Genomic DNA, 11238 nt, shown 5'->3' on the forward strand with positions numbered 1-11238 from the left:
TGTTACCTACTGCCACCCACTGACATGGAAGAGTATTACATTACTCTGCCAGTCACTACAGCACAGACACTCGACAATGGTAATTGGATAATTTCCCATGGTACACCTAAAGATCTCTCATGGCACACTAGTGTGCCGCGGCACAGTGGTTGAAAATCACTGCTATATACTACCCTTTCTGATTCCCAGTCCTTTATACTACCATCTCTTATTCCTAGTCTTGAGTACTAACCGCTCTTATTCCCAGCCTGATATACTACCCTCTCTGATTTCCAGTCCTATTTACCAAACTCTCTTACTCCCAGTCCTATATATTGCCCTTCCTGATTCCCAGTCCTATATACTACCATCTCTGATTCCCAGTTCTTTATACTACCCTCTCTGATTCCCAGTCCTATATACTACTCTCTCTGATTCCCAGTCCTATATACTGCCCTCTCTGATTCCCAGTCCTACATACTACCCCCTCTGATTGCCAGTTTTATATACTACTTTCTCTGAATCCCAGTCCTGTATACTAACCTCACTTATTTTCAGTCCTATATACTACCCTCTCTGATTCACAGTCCTATATACTACCCTCTCTGATCTTCAGTCCTATATTCTACCATGATTCCCAGTCATATATACTACCCTCTCTGATTCCCAGTCATATATACTACCCTCTCTGATTCCCAGTCTTATATACTACCCTCTCTGATTCCCATTCCTATAACCTACCCTCTCCGATTCCCAGTCCTATATACTGCCCTATCTTATCTCCAATTCTATACACTACCCTCTCTGATCTTCAGTCCTATATACTACCCTCTCTGATCTTCAGTCCTATATACTACCCTCTCTGATTCCCAGTCCTATATTCTACCCTCTCTCATTCCCAGTCCTATATTCTACACTCTCCCATTCCCAGTCCTATATACTACCCTCTCTGATCCCCAGTCCTATATACTACCCTATCTGATTCCCAGTCCTATATACTGCCCTATCTTATCTCCAATTCTATACACTACCCTCTTTGATCTTCAGTCCTATATACTACCCTCTCTCATTCCCAGTCCTATATACTACCCTCTCTGATCCCCAGTCCTATATACTACCCTCTCTGATTCCCAGTCCTATAACCTACCCTCTCTGATTCCCAGTCCTATATACTGCCCTATCTTATCTCCAATTCTATACACTACCCTCTCTGATCTTCAGTCCCATATACTACCCTCTCTCATTCCCAGTCCTATATTCTACCCTCTCTCATTCCCAGTCCTATATTCTACACCCTCTCTGATCCCCAGTCCTATATACTACCCCATCTGATTCCCAGTTTTATATAGTACCCTTTCTTTTCTCCAGTTCTATATACTACACTCTCTTATCCTAAATACTACCCTCTCTCATTCCCAGTCCTATATTCTACCCTCTCTCATTCCCAGTCCTATATACTACCCCATCTGATTCACAGTTTTATATAGTACCCTTTCTTTTCTCCAGTCCTTTATACTACACTCTCTGATTCCCAGTCCTATATACTACCCTCCCTGGTCTCCAGACTTGTATTCTCTGCTCTCTGTTCTGTAGGTCTCTATCCATTTTAATTTCCCCATCCACGCTGTATTCATTGGTGGCCCTTTGTCCTCCAATAGTATCATGCCGTTTTTTCCCACCCTACATTACCTATCACCTCTCCCTCCACCATTCCCCCAACTACATTTACTTTGACCTCTACTTCCACCATTCACCCCACATTCCCCATGACCTCTCCCTCCACCATTCGCACTTCATTCCCTATCACCTCCCTCCACCATTCACCCCACATTCCCTATCACCTCCCTCCCCCATTCACCCCACATTTCATATGACCTCTCCCTCAACCATTCACACTTCATTCCCTATCACCTCCCTCCACCATTCACCCCACATTCCCTATCACCTCCCTCCACCATTCACCCCACATTTCATATGACCTCTCCCTCAACCATTCACACTTCATTCTCTACTACCTCTCTTGCCACCATTCACACTACATTCTACCTGCCCTCCCCATTGGCGACAATTGTCTCCTCCTCCACCTCACTCCTCATTATCCACAATCACCTCCTCTTCCACCTCTCTTCCACCTCTCTTCATTATCCACAATCGCCTCCTTTTCTGCCTCCTCTTTCTACTGCCCTCAGTTATCTTTCTCTAATGTCAATATTCATTATTCCCCCCTTTCAGGTATCCTCATCTCTCATTTTAAATGGTCTTTAAGCATTCCATTTTCATTGCATGATCTGCCTCCTCTCTACACCCTCAGCAGTCAGGTTCCACTCTTTCCTTTCTCTCTTGTTCTCATTCTGCTTACTCTTCATGCCTCTACTCTTCACCTCTAGGCCAGCGGTCAGTTTATTAATGAATCCCAATAATTATCCTTATTTCTTTCTCAGCTCTGGCACCCAGTTCCTCTGCTCCAGATTCTGCTGATGGCTCCTCCAATCACTCTGAACAAGGTTGGGTATAAAGCATTTTATATATCCAGTACTTAGATGCCAGTTTAGGATACAGAGGGCTCCAGCTAACATTTAATACTTAGCTTTTAGTCCTCTGTGGCACAGGACATGAGTTGTGTGGGGGAAAATATCTGCCTTTCCTACATTGTAGCACAATAATTTCACAACAGAATAATTTCCCCATTCATGCTGGATCTGCACAGTGCTCTGTGTGATATTGGGCACTAGGTGGCAGTGTTGCTCTTTATCTACATTTCACCAGCAATCACAGTGATGTTCCAATCTTCTCACCCAGAATCAGATGAATGTTCCAGTATTATCTAGGAATGAAGAGAAAACAAGGGAAAGCTTGGCATATACATGGAAGATATATTAGATCAGATTTCTAGGAGTAAATGTAATATTTCTTTAACACTAAAGATGCCCAAATATTTCATTTAAAAATGTTTCATTAAAATAAGTTTCATACAAAGCTTAATATTTGGGCTTGAAGTGGTCACCTCCCCAAAACACATTGTCTGAAATAGCTGATGAGCTGGTGAGTGGGAGGTCATCCCTGGTGGGGGTCTATCCGTAACCTGGGCCAAACATAGGGAGCACTGCATTTCTATTGGCTGGGGGGATTTGATGACATCTTTTATACAGTACTGTGTAAGTTTCAGGCAGAATGATGTCACAGGACAGAAATGTTCATAATTTATTTTAATTACCAATACAAAATGAATGAAAAGAAATCGGTATTTGTTGTCACCACTAGGTACACTTACACGTGAAGGTAAGTCGTTCTAAACATCTTAAAGAACTAAGCACAGATGTCAGCTGCCTCCAATCATCTGTCTAATAAATCCCTCACTACTCCATATCCTCCCTCCTCATAGACTGTAAGCTCTTTGGGGCAGGTTCTTCTCATGTGTCACTGCCTGTAGCTGCCGAATATGTTGGCGATTCTGTCCCTTCATCCAATCCCAGACAGACTCCATGTTGCTGAATCAGGGCTCTGTACCTTCACTTCCAGGATTTCTTGTTCCTAATGACATTGGCTGTATGTTTGGGGTTGTTGCCCTGCTGCAGGGTAAATTTAGAGCCAATCAGAAGCCTCCCTGATGGTATTGTATGATAGGTTGGTGTTTGTATTTCTCAGCATTGAGGATGCCATCAATCCTCACCAAATCCCTCCACCAAAGTCAATTTACAGAAACGCATCCCTAAATATAAAGGGAACCTCCACCATGCTTCACAGTTATATTTGTTGTACCTCCAGCCAAGATTTTGACTCATCAGCCCAGAGCCCTGCTACCATTTTTTTGCAGCCCAGATTTTATGTTTTCATGCAGCCGCTTGGCCTGGATTCCACATTGGAGGCATTTTTAGCCTCTTCTGGTCAGACTGCTGTGGAGGGCAGATGGTTGTTCCCGGGTTCCTCAGGACAGCTGGTGGTTATGTTGCACATCTTCTGATATAGAAGGGAAGTAAGCGTGATGAAACTTTCACCTGCAGCAGTAAGTTTTCCTGGCTTGAACTCTGGGAGTCACCTTGCTGATGTCGTACTTACCTTGTGCCGTGTTCCATGACTGGTGAAGTCACCTTGGTGGCAGAGATTGGCTGGATTTGTTTCAGGTAATGACGGTGTGACAACCTACCTATGACCAGGATGATCAGTAGCCCTGGATTGGTGAATATGGTGAATCATTCACCTGACAAGATTCCTACAAACTACCTAGAATAAGTTATGAAGACAGAGGGTAGTCGCCTGAAATAATGATCAGAATAAAAAGATTTCTTACTTTTTTTTTATATCTGCCTGAAGCTTTGTATATTTTGTTCCTGCCCATCAGTAATTTGTCTCCTCTCTGTTCGGTTTCCTAGAAGCCCCAGGAGCCCAGACATTTGGCACAGGTAATATACAGGATATATATAATATACAGGGCGAGCACCTGTCATGGAGGGTAATTCTTATATCTCCTCTCCACAGGGGAACTGTTGGCGATTATATTTGGAGTTCTCTTCGTGGTGACTGCGTTGTCTTTCTTCATATACGTCCGACAGAATCGTAAGAGGAATCACAGGTAATACACAGATTTCATTGTGGGGGGGCACAGAATACTGCGCTGGGACTGATCGATATTTTACACGAGGAGGATAAAATTCTGACCATAAACCTTATATAGGAGGATGCTGGGACACTAGGAGGGGTTATAGAATGTGGGGACACACCCACTCTAGTGAGTAGTGAGAGTCTGTAGAGACCAGGCCACATGGAGGAGTGGTGAAAGGCTGGAGGTCTCTGTTCTTTTTATATTATTGCTGGAATATTTCTTTTTCCCTTTGCAGATCGTCGGATAAGAAGTCAAACGTTATCTATAAAGCTGCAACAGCAGAGGACAACATGGCATAGCTCAGAAAAATGCTGCAAAATCTGTAAGAATACCAGAAACTGTCTGCATTGCTGATACCATCCAATCAGATTTCAGAAATACCTGGTGACACGCTCCATACTTAAGGAATATATTGCACTCATTACAGAAATATATTTCACCAATTCACCGACTACTGCCAGAACAATGAAATGTCATATACCTGACAATACACCGGAACCTCCGCACAGTACTACTTCTCCTGTCCTGTACCCCGGGGGTAATTCTTGGTATCTGTTCTCTGAATGTATGGACTCTGCACAGTACCACTTCTCTTGTCCTGTACCCCTGTAATTCTCAGTATCTGCATGTATGCACAGTACCACTTCTCTTGTCCTGTACCCCGGGTGTAATTCTCAGTATCTGTATGTATGCAGAGTACCACTTCTCTTATCCTGTGTCCTGGGTGTAATTCTCAGTATCTGCATGTATGCAGAGTACCACTTCTCTTGTCCTGTACCCCGGGTGTAATTCTCAGTATCTGTATGTATGCACAGTAGCACTTCTCTTATCCTGTGTCCTGGGTGTAATTCTCAGTATCTGCATGTATGCACAGTACCACTTCTCTTGTCCTATCATGTTTGTGTTTTTAGGTTGTGCTCCCTCTTGTGGATTGGATGGCGGTGACAGCTCTGACTTTGGGTGGAATGAGAGGAATGAGGGTTGCAGCACCAAATATGGAGAATATTCCTTGGGAAGGAGAGAGGGGGAGGGGGGGTTGTACCATAAATGGAAATTATTAGGAGTTTGGGAAGATGAGCTCACACTCAGGACTGGGCAATGGGGTTAGATGAGCTCACAGCCTGGAAATGGGGGAGGGGTTTTTTCACATTGTATAGTTTATAATGATTGTGTGTCACTGATATTTGCCGGATCAGAGCTCAGTGTCCGTATATAGAGAAAGAATCCATAGAGCCCGGATCAGCATTGTGTATCTGTGCTGTGCTGTGTTGTTTGTGTGTAGATGGAATGTAGAATTCATTTCAGACAATGACTGTCATATAGCTTATATAGGATATACAAGACCAACCCAATACAAAAACAGGCGTGTGAAGGTTGGTACAGGGTAACTCATTAAAATGCCAAATCCCCCAATAACCACTGACATAGAACATATAAATAACATATAACAGATGGGGACAGCATGAGACGACACGTGACACTGCTCAGCAAAGAATCACTAAGCAGAACAGACACAGGTGAGGATAGAATGTAATTACACATGCATAGTTACAATAAAGGATTGAAAAAATAAATCCATCAAGTCCACCCACTAGGTAAATAGTGGGAGTTACGAGGGGAAGTGGGACTTTCTTGTCCATTCTTTCTCTAGTGGCCAAAAAAACTATATTGCACATATGGATGGACTCTGATAGTAAAAACTTGTGAGCACACCATATGCTACACCCAAAGAGTTCTTGATAATGATCCTCTGATAATATTAATAACAGTTTGACTAAAAGGCTGATTATTTGAGTAAAAGTCTGTTTATTTGGTTTAATTTTTTGTTGCATAATGTTTAATTGTACGTTTGTTTCCTCTAACTATTTTGCTACGTTTATTTGCACTGTGTTGTATTATTACATCCTTCAATAAATAAAATATAAAAAATAAAAACATGGGAGCAGAGGCATGAATCAGAACTGCCTGCGCTTTAGTAAAGGAAGAGGTAAGTGTGACACGTACTTTGTGTTATTTTTATATGGGTTCATCTCCATAAGCTACATTATATGTAACCAATGACCTTGTATGTGACTATTATGTGCTGTTATTACATCTGTATCTTAGTATGTTTATACATTATTGCTAGCGGTCATATATACCTTATTCTGTACATCAATTGTTTGGCTGTACTTTATTTGGTTCAATTTCATCAGCTAGACAACATTCCTTCCCTTTAGGTGTTATCCACCACTACAATCAATATTTATCATTCATTGTTCAATTCATCAACATGTCTCCTCATTCCTAAAGCTACGTACACACATCCAATGGTTCTCGCACGATAATTGTCTCAGGACCGATCCCAGACAAGAATCTGGCGTGTGTACAGTGCTCGTCGACCATCCTCCGAACGACCACGGTGGATACACGGGCGATGGACTATGAACGATCCTAATGGAAGGGAAGGGGGAGAGCGCACAGCAGGGTGCCGCTTCGTCGTTCACTTCCCCCCATAGAGCAGAAAGGGGCTATAAGTACAGCACTTGTTCAATGACAATAATTGCATGTGTATGCAGCTTAACTATGTGCCCTCCGCTCAACAAATCCCGCATCCCTCCACTTTTTATAGTGTATACCCTAAGGTACATTAATCATTGCCCTCTCCTCCTTGCCTTCCTCTTCCTCCCTCCGCCCATCGACTTGAGGGGGACAGGAGCATCGGCAATTTACCAGTGCTAGCGTGATCGGGGGTGTTGGCACACATCTCTACCTTTGATGCGTCCACAATGACACAGAGGTGTTCCCTTCTCCATTGAGGATGTCCTTAGGGCCATAGAGCCGACGTATTGACAACGGGACAGACGTACCACTTTTTTATAACCTTTTTTGCAGATACTGTACCATATGAACGTTTGCGGTTTATCCACTTATTATTTGTTAGCTACATATTGTCTAGTGCCAACTACTATGACCAACTAATATCTAAAGCTGTGTTGCTGCCTCATTTAGTGAGATTTATGTGTACTCAATGTAAAAATTGTATTGTATTTTGAGAATACATCAATACAATTCCTGTTTTGCCAAAAAAAAACCCTCTGTCCACTATTGCTTCTTATATGTTTGAAAGTTTTGTCCAAAGAAAGCCTCTTTTCTCCAAAAATAACACGGCAACATAGCTTAGCATTACCTATGAGCAAACTGCAAGATCTCTAGAACAACGTCCTTTGTGAGACAAAAGTAGAGATGTTAGGCTGTAATTCACATCATCATGTTTAGTGAGAAAATACACAGCATATTAGCAAGACATCATTATACCAACTATAAAATACGGTGGTGGAGGAGTGAAAGTTTGGGTTTGTTTGTAGCCACAGGACCAGGGCACCTTGCAGTCATTGCAAGCAATTGAGCGAACTTCTCTCATACTTTACACCTGATTTACATCATTTTCTAACCTGCTAAGGATCCGATGATTTCTCAATTTTTACTTTACATATATTGTTAGACAACTCTTTTATATCAAGTAAAAATGATCTTCCTCTTTTTCTGGGGGGGGAGGGGGGGTTTAATGGTAATGCCTCTCCTCTTCTGTCCTTATCGCTGCACCGGTACTCACCTCACGCATCCCAGGTTTCTGGCTAATCCTTGTGCACATGCCTGATCTTTTTATTTCACCATTTATAGCAGGCTACATCACCTGATCTCGCAGGACACTGGTGAGGACAGAATGAAAGCATACGCAGGATACTGGTGAGGACAGAATGAAGGATTACGCAGGACACTGTGGGAACAGAATGAAAGTATACCTAGGACAGTGGTGAGGACAGAATGAAGGAATACGTAGGACATTGGTGAGGACAGAATGAAAGCATATGTAGGACACTGGTGAGGACAGAATGAAAACATACCTAGGACACTGGTGAGGACAGAATGAAAGCATACGCAAGACACTGGTGAGGACAGAATGAAAGCATACGCAGGACACTGGTGAGGACAGAATGAAAGCATACGTAGGACACTGGTGAGGACAGAATGAAAGCAACAGAATGAAAGCATACGCAGGACACTGGTGAGGACAGAATGAATGCATACTCAGGACACTGGTGAGAAGAGAATGGTGAGAACAGATGAGACACAAGTGATGATAAAATTGAAATGCTCATGGCCTTTGATGCATTGTGGGAGAGTTCATGGCAGGTATTTCTCACCCTTTATTGTGTTTCACAAATATCTTTCTGTACTGCACTCACCATGTACAAAGATGTGTAGGTGCCATGGTGGTAGATTGTACATTTCCCAAAAAATGGGAGTGTTACAGACATATTGAATATGAGAAATGATTTCTGTGGTCTATAAATCATCTACTGAAAACAGAATGACTATGCTATAAGTGCCACACATTCATTTTATTTTGTATCAGGAGTTCTTTTTCATACTAACCTTAAACTGAGGACAAATCTCATAATATATAAGATCATTGGAAATGTAATATATACATGAGATTTGGATCTTTATTGTACATTCCCTATTCTACAATACGTTTCCTGGTGATTTATTAACTATGGGACAGACGACTTGTAACATCAGTAAGACACAACGTGAACATTTTCACTGTAGAGGTTGATTGGTGGGACTCTATGGAACATGAACCCCGCACACCAGAGAGATCAGTACTCAGTACTTGGCCACATTAGTGATGAGAAACCTCAGCTGAGATGACTGAAAGGAGCTACCAGGAAGTTCATTGGAAGCAGCTGCTTACCTTCTGCAGAAAGCTTGGAAGTAGTTGGCACATTATTATTATTATTATTATTATTAATATTGAGTCCTATAGTTATTTTTCCTGCTTATTATTGTTTGTGATTATTCTGAGAGTTGAGTCATGACATGGAAGAGATCTGGGTGGGAGGTTAGTGGGATGTTCTGGATAGAAGTCCATTTCCAGGACTCAAGGAAGATGATGGAAGAGATCTGATATATCTCATGATGAGTGGACTGGATTTTCTGTAGATGAGTGGGGCCATGTAACACCTTTGCAGTTTAGCTGTGATTGTAGATACCTTATCATTGAACTCTATGTGACACATGTTCTGATAAACAGTTTTTTTATTATTATTTTTATCACATTTTGGTGTAAATGGCCTTTAGGGGTCCAGCTCTTTTCTTTGGGAAACAATTACTAAAAGAAAAATACAATCCATATCGGAAAGGTCATTTACCAAGGACCTTCCATACTCCAGGTTCCACAAGAAGACTAATCTCTTCACTCGAACATTTTAGAACTTGGAATTTCACAAGGAATGTACAACAATGAAAGTAAGAGTTTGATCTTCCACAATGACATATTTTGTACTCTTTAGAGGACACTGGAAAAATATCAGATGATTTTCTGATCTTTCAATTAGAGGTACATGAAGCAGAGCAGGGTGATGGCGTGAGTTCACAAAGGGGTAAAGCAAACGTGGATAGTAGGTGTGCTCCAAAAACATGAAGGATCTGTGCCATTGCTTGATCATTACATGTTGTTCAATTCCACCAATGTCTGGTCCAGTGTCTGCTGAATATTAATCTGCTCTTCTTTAGCGACTGCAAGGGTCTCTGAAGGCACAAAATGGCAGGATCAGCAGTGAAAGCAGGTATAGGCATAAATTACATTTGTATCAAGTCATAAACACATTCAGGTCTATCCCGCGTCTGTAACCAGGTGGACATATATACATCCTAAGTGCCACATGAATAAATATCCTAATACCCACTGCACATCATACACACTTTACCCTATAACACATGGCTTATAAAGTGTAAAAGTTCTCCAATAATAAACCATCCAATACAATTGGTCGAGTAAATTTGGATCTATTGCTTCCTGAGTCAATTTTTGTTCCAGATGCAGTGCTACATCTTCCCACAGGTGTAAGTGACAAGAATGAAATAAAGGGGTCCCTCATCTTTTTAAATTGTTGTAAATCTGTAATTGCTCCACAGTGGCTGCAGCTGCAGAGATCAATCACTTACTGCTGGTTAAAAATATGTCAATTTTAAATGTTAATAACTTGGTCACCATTGAAATTTGGGGTGGTCATTGTAACCCACTATAGGTCTTAAAATAAATGAAGAAAGGTGTGGTGGGGTTTGTACTGGGGTTTGTCAGTGGGGGTCTATACTGAGGTCTGTGTAAGGAAACAACACGAAGATTGTTCCATGTGCACGCCCTTATTAAACATTTCAGCATTCATATGCACACACACATTCCTCAGCTGACAGAAGAGAGCCTATTTAAATGAAATCTAAAGCTTCTGACTAGTCTTACGTCCTGTATGCACCAATCTTAAAAAGTGTTCTTCCATGCTTGTCGCTACCTCGATTTTTACTTTGACTGTACATTTGGATTACTCTTCTATTACCTTGTATAGACTCTATATTACAGTTGATGTGACAGTCTGGAGATTGTACCGAGGTCTGTCATGGGGGACTGTACAGATGCCTGCCATTGTGGCTCTCTACTGATGTCTGCCTACGTCTGTGCTAAAAGACTGTACTAAGGTTTGAAGTGGAGTCTTTGCTGAGGTACTGAGAGGCTGTATTGAGGTATGCCTCAGTTGTCTTTTGTTGGGGGTCTGTACTTAAGTCTGTCACTGGGGGTCTGTATTGATGCCTGTCACTGGGGGTCTGTATTGATG

General features: G+C 41.8%; 1 protein-coding gene across 1 annotated transcript in view; it reads left to right on the plus strand.

Annotated features, from left to right (window-relative positions):
- Positions 1 to 5186, plus strand: part of CA9 (carbonic anhydrase 9) — a gene marked incomplete at its 3' end in the record, with an annotated part of 43178 nt that extends 37992 nt beyond the window's left edge. The window contains 4 exon segments of the mRNA XM_072413633.1: positions 2421 to 2483; positions 4350 to 4379; positions 4456 to 4549; positions 4815 to 5186. Coding sequence (XP_072269734.1) covers positions 2421 to 2483; positions 4350 to 4379; positions 4456 to 4549; positions 4815 to 4878 — 251 coding nt within the window.
- Between the last annotated feature and the right edge of the window lie 6052 nt (positions 5187 to 11238).

The sequence above is a fragment of the Pyxicephalus adspersus genome, chromosome 6, assembly GCF_032062135.1.
Source record: "Pyxicephalus adspersus chromosome 6, UCB_Pads_2.0, whole genome shotgun sequence".
In the NCBI taxonomy this organism is placed as follows: domain Eukaryota; kingdom Metazoa; phylum Chordata; class Amphibia; order Anura; family Pyxicephalidae; genus Pyxicephalus; species Pyxicephalus adspersus.